This window comes from Excalfactoria chinensis, chromosome 1, assembly GCF_039878825.1.
Source record: "Excalfactoria chinensis isolate bCotChi1 chromosome 1, bCotChi1.hap2, whole genome shotgun sequence".
NCBI classification, from domain to species: Eukaryota; Metazoa; Chordata; class Aves; order Galliformes; family Phasianidae; genus Excalfactoria; species Excalfactoria chinensis.
The window spans coordinates 66,686,600-66,710,013 of record NC_092825.1 but is presented as its reverse complement, the minus strand read 5'-3'; the positions used below and the strand labels follow the sequence as shown (position 1 = coordinate 66,710,013).

Genomic DNA, 23,414 nt, shown 5'->3' with positions numbered 1-23,414 from the left:
ATTATTTCCTTTTGAAAAATGAAAAGTTTTGCATTGGGAGATTATTCTCAAACGTCTCAAGAATACAACACTGAAAAGAGTTGTTTGGTGCCATCTTCAAATACATCTGAGTTCTAATTTAGTTAAGCACTTTTCAAAATCAGGTTGAGAACCTACCTATACTACTAGGTTCCTAAGCACTTTGGATTTAGCTTATGTGTCACTATGTAAAACCACGCTGTTCTAACAGATTTTAATATCAGCTTCTCTCAACCACTTTAAACTCTCTGCTGGGTAGACACAAGTCTGTGAACTAGCACTATACACGATTTCAGAGCACTTCTCTTTCAGAATCAAATTTGCTGTAAAGTTGCAACTCCCCCACTGAATTCATATTTCACGCCTGCAATTAACTCAGTCAATTGCAAAATGGTAATACTGATGACCTCTGCACAATCACTTTAGGCATCATGTCCATTCGGCAAAATTAAAGAAAGCTTCCTAAACCTTCCCAAATATGTTTAGGCACTGAACTCCCAAATAAAATCTATAGGTATCCAAGAGTAACTCTAGAAAGTCACTTATAACTATCTGGGACACATTCCCCTAGGACATCAGTAAAAGCACTCTTTTGACCATCATTAAGTCAGAAGTTTGAGCCTTCATTCAAATCAGACCAAGTACCTAACATGGATTTTAAATTACTGGAGTCAAACTCTTAGCTCAGGTTAACTTGTCTAATTTTACTGACTACTCTTTTCCATTTTAAGTAGTATAGAATTTGACCTCCTTCTCAAAAGTGGAGGTACTTCACAGATATTCTTATGGCAGAGGAGGAAATGTGTGTATTGAAGTCCACATAGCTCCACTTATTTCCCTGTGTGTGTATTTTAGTTTATCGTTCATGCCCTTTGTGGACTTCTAGTGTGAGCTGACATGAGGACAAGTCATGCTACCTGTACTGTATACCTATTTTCAAAGTTCCCCTTCATCGTTCTCACCCGAGCACTTCAAATCTCTGTTTGCATAAGTGACTTATTTGCATAACTTGTCTATACAGAACAGCTGTAATGGAAGGTTGGCCTGAGGAGAGAGAGTTTAGGATTGCATCAATCTGTTGATGAACAAGTAGGGTTGCTTTTTCTGGTTTTTCAAGATTCTATAGTAACAGTGTAATTTTTCACCTGCACAGGATAGAAAATAGCCTGAAGCATGGGCAGGACATCACTGAAGAAAAAATCCCAGGTTTCAGCTAAGGTATCCAGCAGTTTCTGCCCTGCAAAAACATGAAACAAATTACTCAACTGTTTTGGTTTTAATCAGCTAACTGAAAACGTGACTCTGCTAGCTCTATATGAAGACGAATCATTTATCAGATACTTTCAGTAGCAAAGGATTTGTAATCCTTTCAAAACATCAAATAATTCAATATTTGGGCTCCCAGATTTGTGGCAGGTATTTTGAGAGAGGCACAGGGTCACCAACTATGGGATGGACTCTGCAGCGTTGCATCTCTGATGCTAGGAAAACCAGATTCCAGCTCTAGAAACACACGTTGACCAGAAACTCAATAAATAAGGTAACATAAAAGTTTCTGCCTGAAAGATCTCTGCCTCTGAATTAGATTCCTGAACTGCAGCTACCTTCCCATATCCTTTAGTGACTTGACATTTCCATGTATTTTTTCCAAGCATGTGTTTGGTCAACTTAATAGTTACCAGCAGTTCTGATCATATTTTAAAGAGAAAAACACAAAATGATTCACCAAATTAAAAAGAAAAAGATAAAAAAAAATTAAAATATATATATATAAAAAAATTCCAGCTTGCTGAAATTTTGTATTTAATAAAAACACTCCTATATTTGAAATCCACTTAGTGGTCTTACATTCCACTTTATTTTTTTTCTCAGCACAGACATCAAACATCAGTGGTATTATTTTTTTATTTTCAAGCTAGTAAAACCTTCAGAACAAGGGATTGGAGTTCGGTCGCTCTCTGCATCTAATTTGCCAATTTGATCCTTAAAAATGACTTTCTTTGTGATTTACAAAGCAGCTACAAAGACCTTGAAAGCCTTACAGCTCTATTTGTGCTCTCCAAGCTGTTATTTCATATAACTGAAGAACTCAGTGTTCTCCTCAGAAGAGTCGGAGTACTGTAATGTGAAATTTGTTCTCCTTCTGTTGTGTTCTGGGCCATAGTCTTTTTATCAGAAAAGTTGGATCCTATAGCACCATCTCAATCCCATCAACTGTGCTGCCAGTAATGAAAGGTCACATTTAAGATTTACAGATAGCTGAAACAAACGGAAATGGATGTCTCCAGGCGACTGGTAAAACAGTATATTTATATTAAGTGATATTATGACTGCAGCTTTGCTTGAGGAAAGCCACATTTCTTCAAAAAGACTCTTCAAAGATCTTCAGACAATTTACATATTGAATAATCCTTGGAAATATTCCAAAATCATGTCACTTTTTGATGCTGTAATGCCTAGCCGATTTCTAAGACAAAACAGCATATTGAATAACACATCTAAAAGCTGCAGAATAGCACAGGACATGAAATGAAGGTGGTCATCAAAGGAAGCATTGGTTGAAAGCTGACAGGACAAACCAAGCCCTGGCTGTGTTTTTCCTATGCACTGCCCCTAGCACATTGAGAAGGTACCTTTCTTTCTGTATTCACATAGATTCATTCAAAAACTACTCTGGCTCAGGTTTTCATTGCAGTGCTTACACTGAAAGGAAAGAGAATGAGTGGACCCAAAAATGTCCATTGGGCGAAAAATACAATTGTATCAGTGGGAACTAATTCTAATGGACACGTTTCTCTAGAATTGCATAGACACAAATGAAAATAAATAAATAAATAAATAAATAAAGCAGAAATTGTTTTTTACTCACAAATTCATCCCCTGCCTCTGTACTCATCTATTTTAAATTTGGACTTGACTGTTCCAAACATAAAAGAAACCACCTTGATGTTTACTTCCACAAGGTGACACCTCCAGAAGGTGCAGGCAGATAAATGGAGCCTTGACAGTGAAAAAGAGACAGCGTCTGACCTCATTTATGTAAGCATGAATCCAAAACAACTCTTAAAGCAACCCACAGCACTGCTCTGCATTTTGACAGGTGCTTCAACTTATTTGCATCCCAAAGTTTAGATTTTTGTTTATTAAAATACATCTTTCTGTCTTTCCTCTTTTCTTTAATGTTGAGTAGACAATAATTGGAGAAGGAAGTGCCTACATCTGAGGTATTAATTCTTTGCTCTCTAGCTGCTCTGGGTGGTCACTTCTCCCTGATGAAGGTCAACGGGAATACCATCGTACGTCAAAACAACATACAGGAGGAATAGACTAAATCCTCTTAATTCACAGTACAAGGGAATTTGCAGAAAGAACTGAGCTGCCTTCAGGATGCATTGCTAAAACTCCTCTGACAGACATAGATAGCTATACTAAAATTCAAGATACCTTCATAAAACCGGATCTTGTCTCTTAGGATCACCATGCCTTTTGTGAGCAGCTGATTCTGTAAAGAATAAAATAGAGACTAAAGTTACTCAACTGTATACTTCCCTCTAGCCACCATATTTCATAATTTGATTTTTCTTAATTTCTGACAGTAGACAAGGTTTCATTTTGATGATCAAATACAGGAGGACTTTTCCTGCCATGTCCAACTCGCTTGGGACGCATTTCAAATAACGCTCCAATCTCCTACTGCTTGCAGGACGCAGCACCCACTTTGTGCAGTGCAAAGTGCTCCTTGAATTCAAGTGGCTGACTCACACTGCATATATTGTCTTGTAAAAGAATACTGCTTCAATACACAATAGGTACTTATTACTAACTGTCTTTCCTAGGAACCATACTTACAATGAAATTAGTTGCTTTATTCAGGAATTTAAATTTTAAGTTACGAGTGAATGTCTGAAATCTGCTGAAAGATGGTAGTGCCGTACAAAAACACTGACTGCACAAGGCTACTACAGGCACCGGGGCTTTCACTATCTAATGTGTATATGAACCCCAGATCTCACTTACTCATAAATATCAACAAAGAAGTCAATGGAAATCTCTAAATGGTTTCAAGTGACTCCATATTGGCATTTAGAGCAGGTGAAAGGATTTTGCTCAGTAGTACAGAAAAAAAATAATCTGATTTAAATGAAAGAAAGCACACACCTACCTGTAAATATTCGGTGAAGAAGGATCCCAGTTCTGTTTTCAATAACTGCCTGTATGAAAAGAATAAGAAAAGGACCTCTGTAATCAACAAACTGTATTAGCTGCATGCTGCATGGAAAAGGGGAAGATACTAATAACAAAATATTTTCATACAGCCTGTCAATGATGCTTAACTAAAATTCTAACAAACAGGGCCAACAATACTAAGACGCTTAACCAGCATTTCTGTGAGGTGCAAAACACCTGCTGTTCTTTTAGATGGTTCACTGCATGAACGCATATGAAAAGAAACTGAAAGAGGATGCATTCCATCCCACATCTAACCCTTTTTTAAAATGCCTGAGCTGTTCTCCTTCTGTACCAGGGTTGGACTGGCATCTGACATTGCAAGTGTGGGAGAAGTCTTGGATTTCTGTCAATGTGGCTGAGCCAACAAACAGGCACATAACAGAGCTGAGGTGTGCTCACAGCCAGATAATCTGTTCTGTGTAACTCTCCAAAAAGCGCCATGACAAAATGTCAGAGAGAAACCTGAGACAAGATGATCTACAGGTTTTGTTGCAAGTATGAAATATGGCGAGTTTTCTGAAAGGGGTCATGATCTTCCAAGTCAGGATCCATTTAGCTGAAGTTTCATGTAGTTTCAGCAAAAAAAGCAGGTAGAAATGTAACAGTTCAACTCTGTGTTGCAGGAGTCCTCTGCACTAAAACCTACAAACTCATCTCACGGAGCAAACCAAATTCACATTAAAAAACAAAACAAAACAAAACAAAACAAAACAAAACAAAACAAAACAAAACAAAACAAAACAAAACTACCATAAACAAATTCCAGACCCACGAGCCCAACATTTCCATCCAGACAGAAGTCACCACAAAGCTGAAGAGTTGTATATTGTTTAAGTCTCACATACTCAATGCTAGACATTTAGCACTTCTTTGCACTTATGTCACTGTTCAGATGCACAAGCAAGAGGTCAGACCACTTTAGAGTTTGACTCCAGCTGGAATTTCTGAGCACTTGCCAGTCTGGCCTTGACTTGACCTCTTATGGAAATCTGCCTTTGTGTGACCACCTCAGGTATCCAGAAGAAATGAGGTAAAATTCAACTCAAAATCTAAAGACCCACATCAGCCTGGCAACTCAATGCTTTGATCACTTGTGTAGTTACGTAAACTACACATCTGGTAGCAAGTTATCATCCATCCCTTTGGGTTACATCTTTAGTAAAGAAATAAGTAATTAAATTATTATAACTAATAACAATTTTATGTTAGAATAACAATAAAGTTGTGGCTTTAAATTCTACTATTCTAGTGACAATTTATTCCAATGTATATCTTTGTGCTGCTGTTTCAAGAAAGAACTGGTACTTCATGCTGACGGATTCTGCTTAAATTTCTACCCTTTCCTCAAGCTAGCAGCTCTTTGAAGTCTAGTCCAAGTTTCCTCATAGTCTTTAACAGGTGATATGCAAATACTTTCTCCCTTTTATTCTTTAGGTTCTACTGATAATTCTTGGCATTTAGAGCAGGAAATACAAAATGATGTTCTACTTATCTGATAACTGGCCCTCTGATAAAACAAAATCCCACCCCATTTCCAATTTTCAGCTGTGAATGAACTGAACAAAAAGCTTGTGGTTAATTAGATCATAGAATCATGTTTAAAAGAGAAAAACTTTTTTTTTTTAACAGCAAGAGGATCTAAAAAGAATTTCCATCCATTACTGGATGCTGCGGGGGGAAAAAAAAACACTGAGCATAAGGAAAAGGCTGAGGTTCTCAATGCCTTCCTTACATCTGTCTTTAAACAATTTGAGACCTGCTACTCCACCTGGACTGCCAAAAGTCCATGGGGTGAGGTGGGATCCACCAGAGGGTGCTGAGGAAACTGGCACAGGTGATAGGCAAGCCAGCTTCCACCATCTATCAGTGTTCCTGGTCAGTTGGAGAGGTCTCAGAGGATTGGAGACTTGTCAGTGTGACTCCCATCTACAAGAATCATCAAAATAGATCCAGGGAACTACAGGCCTGCCAGTGTGATCTCAGTGCCAAGGAAGGTTATGGAGCAGATCATCTTGAGGGAGATCACATGGCATGTGCAGAACAACAGGGCGATTAGGCCTAGCCAGTATGGATTCATGAAGGGCAGGTCCTGCTTGACCAACTTGACGTCCTTCTATATCGAGTGACCCGTCTGGTAGATGAGGGAAAGGCTGTTGATGTGGTTTACCTAGACTTCAGCAAGGCTTTTGACAAGCCCATGGCTTGGGCATGTACACTCTGCTGGGTAAAGAACTGGCTGGAGGGCTGGGCCCAGAGAGTGGTGGTGAATGGAATTAAATGCAGCTGATGGTGCTGGAGGTGTTAAAGGAATGTTCAGATATTGTACCGAGGGACATGGTTTAGTGAGAAATATTGGTGATATGTGGGCATTTGTACTGGCTGACCTTGTAGGTCTTTTCCAAACTTGGTGATTTTATGATTCTGTGATTCTATGCACTGGACTGCTTCACACTAATCAGCAGCACAGTTACATTAACACCTCTGGTTACAGGGTAGAAAAACTGACAGCACAATTAATGCATCTTGCCCTTTGAATCCCTAATAATACAGACACTTCACACTGCTTAATTAATTTCTAGTGAAACAGTGAGGCCCTCAGGCCACAACAGAGCACTGCTCTTTGAAGTTCTCAGCACCACATTCATCTAAGAGATCCACAACAAAACTGGACAGAAGATATTGCTTGCTCTTTATTCTTCAATCTTAATTTAATTTCCTTTAACAAAAATCAATTAGATCGTCATCTGTCAGAATCTGGAAAATTCAGACTGCTGAGTAAATTTATCTAGATAAGTGGATGTCATGGTGGAATCCAGGTAAAAAAACTGATTAAAGCTATAAGAGATCACTGACCAGACAGAAGAATTCAAGTGCATCTGATTTTGCTGACAGTCATTAAGCAGTTTTATGATGCTTGTATATCATTATTACCAGACTTTCATTGCCTGTTTAATGACTTCATAAATTAATACGATAGTAAAAATGTGCATAAAATACACTAAAATAGCTCCTGTCTTTTTTTTTATCTTCCTGTTGCTGCTTCCTTGATTCATTTTGAGATTCTCTTGAAACACTACTCAGTCTAAGACAGTATTATAAATGATTACAACTTTCATAGCAATTAGACTATAAGAAGCAAGTATAAGGATGTGATTTTACTGGATTTGAACTTTTGCTACAAAAGAGGAAACACCACCAAAATGTGCTGTTTGCATCAAACCATTATCTTGAAACTCAAAAAAAGGGAGCTATAAATGTGTATTAACACAGGATATTGTGCTTTCTCTGCATTTCCCTTACTTTAGTAAGTGAGACTGTACAGACTCGTACCCATTGACCCTTACTAAGCAATCAGCACATAAATAATCAGAGTACAAAGCCTCTACATGTGTATTCAGGCTAGGAAGCTGTATGTAAGTATTTGCCCAGGTACATGATACATGGTAATTGGACACTGTGACACTCCCGAGTCAAAATGAAGGTGCACAAACAACACAGGTGTGATGAAAGCGCTCAAATACTAACACTTAGTCTGTGAGTCAATTGGGTATTCAAGGTTTAACTATGAAAATATTCCAGAATCTGCTCCAATTAAAGTGTCAAAACAAAAACTTATTTTACCATTCAGTAAATGTTGAAGAAGTTTATGGACATTAGGTTAATGATAACCCAAACACTTCCATACTCAAATTTTTCTCCATGGAAGTAAGGGTGATGTGTTTCATTTTGTTTATGTACTTCTTAGGCAAATGCATCTAAAACTGTCTTAAGGCAAACACAGACTTGTCCCAGTTTTGAGGTCATATTTATGAACTAGATATCTTTACACTGAATACTAGTATTAACCAAAATAAAGCATTTTGAATTAAATACCAATAATAGTAACCCAGATTCCTTTTGTATTTGTGAAGTTGGTAGTTTCTTTGTTACGGCTTGAGCTAAACTTAATTGAAGAGAAAGGTTTGAGTTGCAAGTCAGGAGGTCCCACAAAGTAAATAACTGTGATCAGCAATAAAATGAAGAAGCCAGCAGGAGTGCAGCTTCAAGAAAGAGGCCACATCTGGACTTATACACAAACAGGCTCAAAAAATACCACTACCATGCTTTCTTCTATAGACAAAGCTTTCTGCACTCTTAGTCCATTTGCTGTTTTCTCATCTCAGAATGCCATATGAATGAACTGCATGCAGGACACACACCGAGAAGCTTCACCAAGAAGTCCAATCAATCAGTGAAAGAAAGGGTGGAATTTGACAGTGAATTAAAAGGATGTTCAAATCAAGTAGAAGGTGAGAGGGAACAACCTCTAGGCTGGGGCTCCTTTAAGTAACCTGCTCTTCCTTTCCAGGCTATAAGGAGAAGGTCATACATTTACTGAACATGATTCTCTCTCGGGGCTGGATTTTATCTGCTGGGAATCAAATACCTGTGGCAGGGACACAACTATGCGAACCAGCCACAAAAGCCATGCTGCAGACCATCACACATTCACTCACATCGCAAGTGATGCTGCTGATGTCTTGTTTATGGCAGCACCTTTCTAGATTGGTTAAATTCCATTATATTTTGTCCATCAGTTCAGTTGTGAGTCACCAGACACAGTTCCTCCCAAAACAGAGCAAAACTGAATGATCAGCCAAGATGACAATGCAGCAGCATTATTCTTATGCTAACAAAGGAAATGGGCCTGTCATGCAGCAGCATAATCCATCACAAACAGGGGGAAAAATACTGTTTGTAGTCAGTTTGCCTGTTCTGTTGCCTCCAATGTTGCAATTAAACACAGCTGTATTAGCAAGTATCACAGGGCCTACACTCAGGTGAATGAATGCAAAATCTGGGTACTGTTCAACAGGTAACAGCTATTTTACTTCTGTTTATTGGTCCATGCAAGATTATACTTGTCTCATCAGCGGATAATTTCCTTTTTCTCTTCTGTTCCTCACCAGCAGACAAGCATCCCGAGGCAAGTGCAATGGACCGGGAAATCTCAGCCCAGAACAACCATCTTCTGTCATTCAGATGAAGCTGGAGAATCCTAGCCTCACTTACAGTAATGATCAACCATTATTCCAATAACCAACTCAAAATGATTGATGGATCATGCTAACTGACAGCCATCCTACAAAATCTATTCTTTGCATGTCATTTTCTCCCCAGTGAAATAAGAAATAACTGAAGAATAAGTTTATTTTAATTTCAGAAAGACAAAGAAAGAGGAAAAAAGTGAGAGCTCATTGGCCAAGTGTAATCTGCCCGGACTTCTCTGAAGATATTCCCACAATTATCCATACTGGGCCAGCATTTTCTGGATATTCTATAGATACTGTCACACCATGGTGCACAGACAGAGCAGGAATAATTATTGAATGATAGGGAGTCACTGAGGATTTATCTGAAGGCAGAGAGGGAATACAATAAGCTGTCTGTCTTTTGTAAATGCAGCTTGTTTTCCACTGCTTACTCTTCAAAGCAATGGGACACGTTTCTAAAAGGAAATGCCCTACCTTGCTCTTGTCAGTGAGACTGAGTTTTGTAAATAATAATAGATGCTGTAAATCCATGTTATTAGCTAATGGGTTGGTAGATTTTTCTTTGTAACAAAAACTTAAATGACTAAAATGATGCGATTTTCACCTTTTCTTTATACAAAATAAAACCCAACAACCTACAACATTATACACTTCACTGGTCTGTATTTAGTCTATTGCAAACAGTATCAGCACAGCATGAGGGAGAAACAGGAGCCCTAAGTTGTGTTACTCATGTCGCTCTGCTGAAAAGACAGCAGATAAAGATGAAAAGATAGCATGGAGGAACTCCCAGGCACAATGTCTTTTCTTGTCCTGTTGCATCAAGTCCTTGGAGGTTTTACATCCTCCATGGATGCAAAGGAAGCACCTTAGAGATAGGCTTAGCACCAACAGCACAATTGCAGTGGTACAGAGCTGCATTGCTATGCACTCAGGATGGGATCCTGTTTTTTCCTTAGTTTCAAACCAACATAACAAGACTCTGAAATGATCCATTCTCCCCATAAACCAGCCTGCCCTCTGCAGAAGGAGGAACCCAGCTGTCTCTACCCATCAAGGTGCTGTACATCAGCACATCTATTCACCAGTCCTCAATGGATTGTACTGACTGAAATGACTACTGGGAAAAAAAACAAACAAACAACAAAACAAGACAAAAAAACAACCCACAATATTTCTGTAGAAGATTTCAACTGCAAGTCCTAGCAAACCGTACTGTGCGTGCCAGCTAATAACACCTTGTGAAGAGCTGAGTCACTTACCTGACTCCTTCATTGAGGTTGTAAAGTTCATGATCGGGGAGACCCTTACGCTGGAACACGGCTATTACTCCATTGTGGATACTGAAAGAGGACAGGAGGAGTCATTAGCACCCAATCACGTTTCAGAAAGGTATCGCTTCCACAATAAGGCAAACTATTCTGCCTAGATACCATGGTACCATTTTTAAAAGTAATAGATGACTGCCGGTTATATCTCAGATGCCTTAAAATGAATTATTCTCTAGAAAACAAATGACATTTTTGAAAAGCATCTCTTTTTGATCTTTTTCAGTGTCACAACCTTAATAGTTACACACCTGAAATCAGCTTCCAGCATTGTCAGCATCTGAGTTATGATTACTTGATTTTTTTTCTAACAAACAAGCATTTGTCAAGTCTGGACACTGAACCTGAAGCTTAATTCATGAATAAAGCATTCATTTATTAGAGCAGGGTTATTGGAATCTCAAAAATGATTAGCTCTTTAAAAAACATAAAAGGCAGAGACACTACACAACTATAAATTTTGAGGCAATTTAATCTATCTCTCGTTCATTTTCAAGAATGGAGTGATAGAAAAGGGGCAACATTTACAGTAGTAGCGGTTACAGAACACAGTTTTGGTTCTCAAACATTTGTGCTCTTGCTCCAGCTAAAGGAAAACCAAGGCTGCATAAAAAGAACAGCAGGTGGAGAGTTTCTGAGGCAGACAGCAACAAACGGAACTACATGCTAACCATCTGTCCTACAGCAATGCTCCCTTTTCATTTTCATTGATGTATGTAACTGTTCCGAAGCAGATGTTTCTTAGTGGTGGTGATTTTCTTCTGCAATCAGCCACAAGTGAAGCTATGATTGAGAGCGTCAGAATTCTCTAGCTCAACAGAGAGCCACATATCCAGCACTGTCTGTAAGTGGAGCACATGGCCACCATCCCCACAAATACTAAGATGCTGAATGGCAAACCCCTGCAAAGCGTTGCACATTTTACAGAGCAATCCACATGTTTGGCAGAGATGCTTACCAAACCCATGAATTTAACAAGACCACACCTCGAAAGGTTACTGAAATGAGTTCAAGTGCTTCAGATGAAGCTCTGAGATGCTCCTGAAACACTCAGAATGCAATTAGTGTGATGACACATCAGACTAAATCACTGAGCTGAGGTCTGAGGGCAAAGGTAAAGAAATGCTAGTGAAAGATGAGACCAAACCTGTTCCAGTACTAGCAGAAGGAAGGTAGAAGTCTCCTTCCCTTTCCCATCCCAATTCCATCTTATACTGCTTCACAGCAGACTTCATCTTTGATTCCTAAAGAAAAGAACACTGATACCATCTTCCCATCTGTTAGCTAATCCCCACTCTTGTAGATGCTTGGCAGTTTTTGCCACATTTAAGCGTGGAGCTAAAATCCTCAAAATACTAAGGGCTTTTAGGTTTCAGCTGGGATGGAAGGACCACCTTCAAGCAATCTCATTAAGGTTGAATTTAGCCTTTACTTGACAGGCACACAGATTTGTCTAGCCAGGATGTATGAGGATTTGGGACTGCCCTATCTAGTGACAAAGAGATGAAGTGAGTTCTCTTCAGAAGGTCTCCAGACAGAGACAACCTGATTCTCACTGGCAGATGATCTCAGGAGGATTTCCAGGCGCATTCAACAGTGTCCTGCAAGGCCAAGGGATCACTGCAGTGTCATAGCAAGGCTTGTAGTATTTGCTGCTTGGAAGAAGACGCAGAGGGTTTGTGAGAATCTCAGAGACCCACATCAAACTTCCTCAGGTCCACAATAAAACAAGCCCTTGCTGGAAGCAGAGCAGTGAGCTGGCAGATAGAACTGCAGACCCAACAACATGAAACAGCAAAGAGAAGCTCAGTCGCATTCATCTGTGGGTAAAGGACATCAAAAGTGGCAGCTGAAGGATACAACACACTGTGGAGAAATGCACAAGCAGATACAAATAGGAATTGCTATTGTCTTCTTTCCCTTGGTGCTAAGCACACCCATACACGCAGTGGTCACCCTTTCCCCCATGCACTTATGTGCACAGACACAGACATACATGATAATCTAACCCAGTTTATTTTGGCTGGCTCAAGCAATCACATTCCATTTACAACTATCTGAAAATTGGCAGCTAAATGTCTCCAGTATATAGTGAGGTGACTTGGGTATTTTAATATTATGAGTAATATGCGAAGCACAATTAATGTAGTGAATAAAACAAGCAGTCTTTACACGCTCTTCTGATTTGGAAATGAACTTTGCAGTTCCTGCCATCCTTCTGCAGAGAGGAAAGACTAAACCTCTCTCCTAGAAGCCAGTATGCTCTCGCTTTCTCTCTGGCACTTTTCTAAACGAGGGGGAGGTTTGCTCTTTCCAGCCTAGCAGGTCCATCATAATCCCTCAGAGAAATAACACAAAGAAAGGTTTTTTAATGAGAACTATGAGTTGCAAGCACCTATAAACATCCTAGTGATGACACTTCCATCTCCCTGGGATCCTCCTTGCAGTGAGGGATGGCTGCCTAACCCACAGGACAAGTCTTGGCCCTGCTGCCCTGCCTTCCCATCTCAGCCAGCAATGCATTCATGCAGGATGCAGGGATGCACTTACAGTGTGGGCACACCACTGTGGTCTGCCCCTCAATGTTTGCTCAGCATAATACAGAGGAGTCAGAAAAAGAGGAATGCTATTGATGGCGTAAGCTGGTGTCAGAGTAATAAAAAGCCATCATAAATCCTCTCGGTAAACGTAAGCTAATGAAAAAAAAAGCCAGCAAATCCAACTGTGCTTAAAGTAATGCTATGGTTTCCTTAATGAGTGATTGTTTAAAAGGGTTTAGTCAGATCAATACAACCTTTTGGTGAAAAGAAAGCCTGAGCTGCTGCTTACACACAAGAGTTCTGCAAGATGCTTGAGGTGGGTGGATCACTTGTGCCTGCAACCAACCTCCATTGAGGTTTAAGTCATGATGTACATAATTAAACTTACATTTTAATGGTTATGCTAAATTGGAAATGCTTTGTAAACTGCCTTCTTTAACTCTTTTACATCATGAAAGTTAATAATGGGTGTACTCATGCACTGATATTACTGTGAACACCTTCCCTGGAGCTGCAGTGCATGTAAATGTGTGCAGCACAGAAGACAAAATGGAGCCAAAAAGAAACCAATGGATCTGTTCCCAAGTTACCCATACTCGGTACCAAATAAGGCTGGAATCTCCAATCAAGACAAGACCCCATATGATTTTAAGTCCAAGGTTAGGAATGTTTCTGGTTTGCTGTGTTGTACTGATGGACGCGTTTTCCACATAACTGCCCATGCAACCTCCTAGTCCTGCATTACTGTGCTTTCTCCAGTTTAAGGAAATGAGCAGTTTCTAGCAGAACCCAATCAGTATCTTCTAGTAGAGAAGGGGACTGGAAGGCACTGTGCACCCGAGCAGTAAGCACGTGAAACACGCCACCATACTGCAAGAAAACACAAATCTCTGGGTTATGGGATTATTGCACTTTTTGAGAGTATAGTATTAATTCATATGCCAGCCCCTCAACTAGCAGGACCTGGGGCAAACTGATATGGCTGTTATTTAACATGTGCTATTTAATGTGGATTAGTGTCCATGCACTGAGACACATTTTGCAAGCACCTTTCCGTACAAACACAAGAAATGAGCCATTTTTGGGGTGAAGACTACGGCTGGTAACCACAAGAAGAAATCATTTTGAGAAACCAGCAGTGGAACAGGAGGAAGTCTGGGAGAAGGCATCAGCCAGTGTGTGAGCAAGGAAGAGGTGAATACCCACAGTAGGCTGAGCCCAAGAGTGATAATCTGGATCAGAGAGAACTGTGGAGATCACTGTTGAGTAGAAAATGAAAGTCTACAAAAACTTTAGAGCTTTGTAGAGCTGTGACAGGTTTTCACAGCAGAAAAATATCAACCCAGTACACTAAAAAATTTCAGCTCCTTGGAGAGGTCACTCATTCCAGATTTGCCTGACCCTGCAGAGAAGGCAGCAGCAGCAAAACTAGAGCTGCAGCACACAGCACACAGCCCTGGCTTCCCCACTGTTTACGTTAACATGGAGGGATATGGAAGATGTAAATCCCTTTGTGCTTGACAAACTGTTGACACTCTCAACCACCCTAATAGTATGAGTGCCAACGCAGGGAGGGTGGGGCTTATTTTTCTGATTTTTAGCTGATAGAAAGCCCTTGCCCATGCAGCTCACTATCACCAACACATACACATTGTCTGAGTCACTAGCTGAGCACCCAGACAACACCACTGCCTTTTGCCCCACTGATAGCTACTCCAGCCCTGAAATACCCCTGCCATTTTTAAGAATCCAAAAAGGAAAAACCAGCGATCAAAACACTGTTTTCTGTCTCCCATAATAACCTCATAAGGAAGCTTCAAAAGCGTGGGATAGATGAGCGGACAGTGAGGTGGACTGAGAACAAGCTAACCAACATAGCTCAGAGGGTTGAAATCAGTGGCACAGAGTCTGTTTGGAGGCCTGTGGCAAGCAGTGCTTCCCAAGGGTTGGTACTCAGCCTGGTCTTCTTCAATTATCTTCATCAATGACCTGGATGAAGGGATGGAGTGCATGCTCAGCAGGTTTGCTGGTTATGAATCTGGAATGAGTGGCTGACACACTAGAAGGCTGTGCTGCCATTCAGTGAGACCTGGACATGCTGGAGAATTGGGTGCAGAGGAATCTGGTGAGGTTCAACCAGAGCAGGTGTAGAGTCTAGACCTCAGGAGGAATAACTGCACACATCACAACAGCATAGGAACAGACCTGCTGGAAAGCTCTGCGGAGAAGGACCTGGATGTACTGGTGGACAACAGGTTGACCAGGAGCCACCAGTGTGCCCCTGTGGTTAAGGAGGTCAATGGTATCCTAATATGCATTAAATAGAGTGTGACGAGCGGGGCAAGGGAGATGATCCTTTCCTTCTACTCTACCCTGGTGAGTCTACATCTGAAATACTGTGTCCAGCTTTGGGCTCCCCGGTTCAACAGAGACAGGGAATTTTGAGAGAGTGTCTCACAGAGGGTCACAAAGAACATTAGGAGTCTGGAGCATCTCCAGGAGGAAAGACTGAGAGCCCTGGCTCTGTTCAGTCAGGAGGAGACTGAGATCTTACCAATATTTATAAATATCTAAAAGGTGGGAGTCAAATGGATGGGCCAGTCTCTAGTTAGCATGGCCCAGCAAGAGAATAAAGAGCAATGGACATGAACTGGAACTCATGAAGTTCCATCTGAATGTGAGGAAAAATTACTTTGAGGGTGACATGGAGTCTCTTTCTCTGGAGATACTCAAAACCATCCTGGACACTTTCCTATGTAACCTACTGTACCGAACCTGCTTTAGCAGAGGGAGTGGACTAAATGATCTCCAGAGGTTCTTTCCAGCCCCTACAATTCTGTGATTATTTGACTCTATCAGATCAGAAGCAGTTTGCCTGCAGAGCTGAGAAACAACTGCAAAATGTGACTGCCTGTTTGGTCCAACCAGATCACAGCCTCAGGTTGGGACCACCTGGCAAAGCACGTGGTGTGGCCCAACATATTACTTGTGCAAAGCATACAGGTGATTTTTGTTCTCTAAAGCAGTCATTAGCTTCATATGCAAGCAGAACGTGTGAAAATATCACTGCATTTTTTATTCAGGGTTTGCAAATTTCTTTAGGTGAAATCAATGATTATAAACAATATGACATAAATAATCACTCTCTGCTAGCACCAAAGAGTTAAATGGAAATGTCTTTGAAAGGGAATAAATGACTGAGGGCTCCTTTTCCTTTGGACAGTATATGGAATAGCTGATTTGCAATAATTAACCTGATAAAACTCCTTGAGGACACCCCAGCTCCAGAAGATACACTCATTTTTCTGAATTAGCTTAATTCAACCTGGACAATCCCACTTTCAGAACAGCTTCAGTCCAGCTGGAACTCCACAGGCTTTGTCCTTGTCAAAGTAACATTGCATCTGCTAGCCCACTGATGTCTCTCAAATTTCTAGCCAAGGTAAAGCAATCTGCAAAGTGGGATAGGCTGTAATTATTCACTGGATCACACAACTGAAAGTAAGCTGGTTCTGCAAAACAGTCTTCAAAGAGTTTTGGAGACATTAGTTCCCCGACTTCACCAACTCTAAATACTGCTCCGAAGTATGAAAAAGTTGAGAAAGACAGGTGAAGGGACTTCCCTGAGGCGTCCCAAGATTTCATACTTTATGGAGTGTAAGATTATAGAGATTCTGGCTTCCGACCATCCCTGCATTCAAACAAGTACAGATGAGTCTGGAGAGCTCTGGGAAGCAGTGTCCACCACCACTTCCTAGAGCAGTAGTTAAGGCTGGGCATGCTGCTCTAGTGTGCCAGGGGCTCGGCCAGATGGGAAGTCCCCTGTCCCTTTCCCCACCCTGCAGCTTGCCTCTGGCTCTCACCCATGTAAGCAAGTGCTCTCCAGAGGACTCCCACTGAAGGGACAGGAAAAAGAAGCCAGTCGTCCTCATACAGGCAGGAATATTTCAAAATATTTCTAAATAAATACTAAATACTGGAGGAAGGAAGTTTTCCCAATAGAAGTACTTATTACCATACAAACTATATCTATTGAATATGGAATAGGCCTGGAATGTTTTTTCCACTAGAGAAGCCTCACTGTGATCTGAAAAAAAAAAAAAACCACTCACATTTAATTAGGAGATGAAATATGGTTCCTGTGACTGTAAAAATTACTTTACAGGAAGTTACTGCACACATTACAACCCTATAAAAATTACCCCAAACTATAAAACTCTGATTCTGCATGTCTGCTTGGCTTTACTGCTGGCATCACTGCCATAACAGGCATCTCATGTTTGTGCTCTTTGCCTTTCCATCACCACCTCCTACTCCTTTACACTCCCCTTGACTTCCCCATTTTCACACAGCAAGAAGACAGAAGCACCTTCCACTGGAGGTTCTTCCACCTTGGAGCCTGGACAGCAACAGCCCTATCTGGGCAGTCTGTGCTGGCTTGCTCAGAAAGAAAAACTTGCTGCATTTTATTTGCCCCATTAGCAAGCTCAGGATTACAAACCCTGGGTTTCTTGGTCCGATTGGTTTAGTCAGCACTCAGCCCTCAGCTTTTGCCTGAAGCAGAAGAGGGCGGGGAGTGGGGGAAGGAATTGCAGACAATTCTAGTGAAAAAATCTGAGCTATTTTAATTCGATGCAAATTCTGTGAGCTGTAATGAAACTGCATTGTTCCACTATGTTGCTGCGGGTTGCTAGTTAACATGCGACCTGTGAGCTGATGCACTGATCTTCTGCGGTTCGTGGGAACACAGGCTCGGAAGAAGCTGTGATACAAAGCCTGATTTGCAGCTCATCCCCAATTTCTCATGATCCAACAGTGCCAAGAATTTTTACAGCATTTCCATTTGGAGGTGATGGAAAGGTATTACGGAGGAAGAAACTGTCCTTGCCCTCAACAGGCACTGCATTCCCCTCTGCAAGCCCTGTCATTAGACTTCAGAAGGCAGCAGTCTCTGGGCTCTGAGGCAGCAAAGGAGATGTCTCTGGGCAGCCAGGCTGCAATCACACAAAGTCTGATGGCCGAAGAGGGACTGCAGGTGCTTGGCAGAGATGGCCCACCATGCCACAGAAGGTCCCACCAGTGTGACTGCAGTTTGGACTTGCTCCATCTCAAAGCACGACACCACCAGCCCCACGCAGAGGCAGGGCCTGCCATGAGGCTGTGCATTCCCCCTCCCTAAAACCATTCTGATGCACTGGGTATGGTGCCTTTCTCCAAAGCAGATACCCGCATGGCACGCCCAGGCACAGCTGCTCCCAAGAAAACAAGAACAGACAGTGCATTTAAATATAGCACAGCCAGGACTGGCGAGAGGGGCGAACTCTTCTGGTGTGTCCTGACTTCCTTGATCAGCAAGATCTCGTGCTCAGTACTGCAAAGAACACAGCAGCACATGCAGTTTGTTCATGCTAGCTCTTTGTTGGGGTGTGCTGTTGCATCAGAAATAAAGGGCCTTCCCTTCATCCCTGCAGCACAACCTGCTCACCATCTGCACAGCTTGCAGAGAGTTGCTAGTGCAGGCACGGAGATGCCTGCTTGGTTAGCAGGGCAGCACCAGGTATCTTAAGGCCCATGCCACCAAATGGTGGGAACACATGGCACAGCCACCAGTGCATGGGGAAAGGCAGCCCCAGTAGAAAGCAAGGCCAGGCAGGGTTCACACAGAGTAGTGGCATGGCGGCTCACAGACACCTCCACTTACACCTCCCCTCCCTGCTGACTCCTCCCCAAGTACCACCACCATCAGGACACAGGAAGCATCTCTGCGACATTCAAACAGCACATTTTTCTGGGCAGGTACCCAGCCTCTTCTGTCACCAGTAGAGTTTCAGCGCTCACGTTTGTCATAAGACACAGTGATGGGTGACAGGGATGGGAGACATGATATTTTAAAGTCTTATCATAATTGCTCAAAACTAAAATACCTTTAAAAATGTGTCTATGGTTCCCCAACATTTTTCTTCCGTGACCTCCAGACAATTATAAAACGTGAGTGAAACTTCCCATGCAGAGACACAGGCCTCAGGACTTAGAGACTTACACTCATCTCCATTCTTCATTCATCGAATCTCTACGCTCAGTGGCTCATTCATGATCAAATGTTTGCAAGGTCTTTACCAAACAGCCATAAAATTCAAACATATAAGAACACAACGTGCCCAAAACGCACGTGCATGAACACACATGCAAAGAGAAACAAACACAAACAGCTTTTTGCACTGAAGTGAACAAACTGCGTACTGCATCAGCCATCAGCAATACAGTCACGTGGATAAAAATAACGTATGTATGATTTCTAACAACTGTATATATATATATATTATATATAATGTATATATACAATTGTTTATATATATATGAATGTGTGTGTGTATATATATATATGTATATACATATATGAATTCTAGTAATTGCATATATTAATTTTGAGTAAAATAAACCAAATCCTCTTTGAATGAGAATATCCAGATGGACTCAAGGACCTATATGCAGTCGGATCCTCTGCAAGGAGTCCTTGCCCATCACAACAGAGGGGCTGAGCCATCTGCAGGAAGCACTGCTTGCTATCAGCCTGCAGAGAAAGTCTAACAGCAAGGTGAATACAAGCTGCTCTGGTCTTTTGCTGGAGTGCACACCCATGGAATACACCAAGGCAGAGCCCAGCCAGCTCTCACCCATGCAGGGTGCCAGCAAGCCAGGCTGCCTGTGCCTTCTTGGCACAGCACGGGGCAGCACAGGGATGGCAGGACACGGTGCAGGAGCTTACCTGTTCCAGGTAGCGTTGGAGCAGGCCCGTCGCTGCTGGGTCCCCCGCTCATCCAAGGCTGCCTGCTCTCTCTTGCCCAGATCACTGAGGCTGGGCGAACTCATGAACTTCAACCTGCGAAGAGTCCTCATGGTCAAATGTGTGTTTGTGCGTGGCAGCTACAGATACACCATCCTGTTTACACACACACACGCGCAGCTGGAGCAGCAGCAGCAGCAGCAGCAATGCGAGCAGTTCCCTCCGTTTGCTGTTCAAAAAAGAAACTTAAAAAAAAAAGAAGAGAGAACCAGTCTCTACGGAGCACACCTCTGCCAGCAAGAAAACAAACCTTTAATCAGATCAACTCTGACGTCATGAACTGTGGTTAATAATTTCTCCAGTCCTTTTAAAAAACAAAAGCCGAGCTCCCGGCTGCGGCTTAGGCACTTTGAAGGGGCCCCTATAGCCCACGGCCCCCAGCACAGGGCTGTTCCCACCCCAGAGCCAGGACCCAGAGCCCTGGGGCGCTCCACCTGCCCCGGGACCTGCGCTCCCCTGGGGCCCAGCCCTGCCAGCACTGCTCAGCCCGCCTCTCTGCTTTCGTGATGGAAATGAAACTGGAGGGCAACAGACACACACACACAAACAGAAGGAAAAAAAAAAAAAAGAAAGTGAAAAAAAAACAACACCCAAGCGACCAATACTGACACACTGAGAGTTTATTGGAAAGTTTCATAACTGCCTGTGCCATGTTACAACACTGCACTCATGCGCTCTCGCTGCCTCACTCATACAGACATACATACAGTACCGCGGCACCAAGAGCGGTCACACGCAGAACAGCTGCAGGATGGAAACTGGAAGCGTGGTTTTGCTCTTTTGAGGAGTTTTTGGTGAGTCTGATGCCTGGTCTTTCTGTCTCTTCATAGAATAAGGTAGCAGCTGGATGACTTGGGGCACAGCACCTTCCTATAGAAGCCCCAGGTGCCTTATCTGCAAAGGAGAAACTTCTCGGAGCACAGCACTGAGGCTGAGGCTGTGCTGCTACAAGATCCCACCACGCTCAGTTTGCTGCCGCTCACTCCAGTTTCTGCTCTGTGCCCAAGGGAAGGAGCCAACAGGACTGTGATATCTCCCTCAGAAAAAGTAAGCAGGCTGCAGCAGAGTGAGTTGCAGTGCAAAGACCCCCCCTGTTGCTGCAAAGCATCTGGTGAGAGCTGCAATTGCTCCCTTGCAGAGAAGGGGGCTGCAGTACAGAAGAAGTTACTTTCTCCTTTTCTGTTTTCATCTGTGATTACTTATTGTCTAGATCCAGGCTATAAGTGGATTTCTTTGTGCTCAAATAGTATCTCAAGGCTGATATTACAGGAGAACTGATTTTATTTATTTATTTATTTATTTTATCATGAGATCTGCCCTCTCTGCATCAGTTATTGAAATATCTTTTTTACCTTGCATGAGTTTTAGTAGCAGTAGTCTTATCCACTGTTTGGGTCAGTGCTAATCCTCATTGCCCTTTCCAACCCAAAAATCTGAGTACACAAACGGACACTGCAGCAGACAATATGTAACATTGCACTTTGGAAGGGACCTGAAGCTCCAAATCTGACTTACGGACAAAGGCACTGCTGTTCCTGGTCTCTTCCAGATGTGTGTATCCCTCAGACAAACAAACAACAATCTACTATGTACACAGCCACTAAGGGAAACAAACACAACAATATACTGCTGTGTTCTGAGGAATGAGACAAATCAGACACCAAAAATAGGCACGGCAGAACATAGCTTTGTTCACAGAGGATGAAGGGCACCCAATTTCTGTGGACAACACAACCAGCAAGAACAGGGGAGCATGACTCAGCCTGAGCTTCAGGTGAAGCTTCAGATAAAAGTGCACCTACGCCTTTAAGGGACACAACTAGTTAGACAAACCAGTGGCAATAGGATTCTATCTAATTTCATTTTCCACCTAGCTTGGTTGCTTTTGGGCTGCTCACGTGCTGTGAAGCCTTTGCGAATGTTATTACGTTATTAATGTTATTAAACCTCTGGAATCTTTTAACTCATAAAGCACCAAGTCCCAAGAGAAGAAAAATCATAGAATCCTCATAGAATCACAGAATGGCCTGGGTTGAAAAGGACCACAATGATCATCTAGTTTCAATCCCCCTGCTACGCGCAGGGTCGCCAGCCACCAGACCAGGCTGCCCAGAGCCACATCCAGCCTGGCCTTGACTGCATCCAGGGATGGGGCATCCACAGCCTCCTTGGGCAACCTGTTCCAGTGCATCACCACCCTCTGTGTGAGAAACTTCCTCCTAATGTCTAACCTAAACATCTCCTGTCTCCCATTGTCCTGTAAAAACAAAAATAAATCTTTTTCTCTCTGTATGTTGAAATGCTGCTCAGCAGTCAGACTGTTTTCATGCTACCCCATCTTTAGCCAGCACTAGACTCAGCATCTAGCAAGCACACAGCACAAAGGAAAAGCAGCATTCCAGTTTCCTGAAACGTTTCTGATGGTGGTAGCAGAGGGCAGGCCTGGTCTATGCTTCCTGCTCCTTTCTATGACTCCATCTGATCAAATGTTGACTTATGATAAAATTAATCACTCCCAACAGTTACCTCGCCCATAATTACAAAGCAATACTTCACATTTACATTGTGCTGTACGTCCTGGCACATCTTTGACTTCATGGCATTCATTAATTCAGCCTGAAGAGCTCTGGGTAACTAAGACTGAACACAGGATTCGCACTTTAGTATTCCCAGTGAAGAGGAGAAAGGTGAGGTGAACTGCAGGGCCACCCAGAGAGCAGGCAGGCAGCAGAGATGCCAATGGAGCCTGAGGCTTAAAGCACTTGTTCCAGCAAAGTTCCCAGGGGATGCTGCTGGGCCAGGGTGGCCAGAGTGTGATGCAGGATGGAACTCCTCAATGGGGTCTGTAGTGCAGCTGCTCCTCTGGAGTTACTTGTGAAGTTGTCGCAGCCCAGCAACTGAGGGAATGAATGGCAGGGAGTGCTCCCTATTGGCCACCAAGAGGGCTGAGAGCCCTGACCACGGTGGCTGGGGGGCAGAGGCTGGCAGGCAGGGTCCTTCCATGGGCTTGATAACAAACTTCTTAAACAGAGCAACTTGGCTCAGCACACTTGGAGAGCTCTAAAGCTCTATTCCATTAATTTAGTTGATCCCTGCACACAGTACCCTGTGCTAATGCCATTTTACTTGCAAGAAGCCTGTGGCTCAAAGGTTAAGTGATTTAAACAAAGCCTCAGTGCAGCAGGAAGACCCAGTGGCAGCACCTGCTCCCACCCTTTCCCCCAGCATCAAACCAAGCCTGTCTCTACTCAGAGCTGCTTTCTTTCGTATGGGGGCCCACACTCCATGGGGTCCACACCACATACCATGACTGTGGTACATGCCCCAGTCTCCACACTGCCTGAGATGAAGCCAGGAACCCTGCAGGGCAACATCACTGCTTGTCTGACACTGCCTGCTGCCTGCAGGTCTCAACGCACAG

At 42.6% G+C, this 23,414-nt stretch overlaps 1 protein-coding gene across 17 annotated transcripts in view; it reads right to left on the bottom strand.

The window, feature by feature from the left end:
- The window catches only part of PRR5 (proline rich 5), a 78,360-nt gene that overhangs the window by 24,661 nt on the left and 30,285 nt on the right, over positions 1–23,414 (bottom strand). For 12 of the 17 annotated variants that reach the window (XM_072346148.1, XM_072346073.1, XM_072346121.1 and 9 more), the window contains 5 exons: positions 19,916–20,029; positions 10,544–10,624; positions 4,181–4,229; positions 3,463–3,520; positions 1,164–1,255 (listed from right to left, as the gene is read on the bottom strand). In XM_072346148.1, coding sequence (XP_072202249.1) covers positions 1,164–1,255; positions 3,463–3,520; positions 4,181–4,229; positions 10,544–10,624; positions 19,916–20,029 — 394 coding nt within the window. Of the gene's footprint in view, positions 1–1,163; positions 1,256–3,462; positions 3,521–4,180; positions 4,230–10,543; positions 10,625–19,915; positions 20,179–20,696; positions 20,716–23,414 lie in introns of those variants that run through there. The other 5 variants (XM_072346046.1, XM_072346047.1, XM_072346038.1 and 2 more) reach the window with 2 other exon arrangements.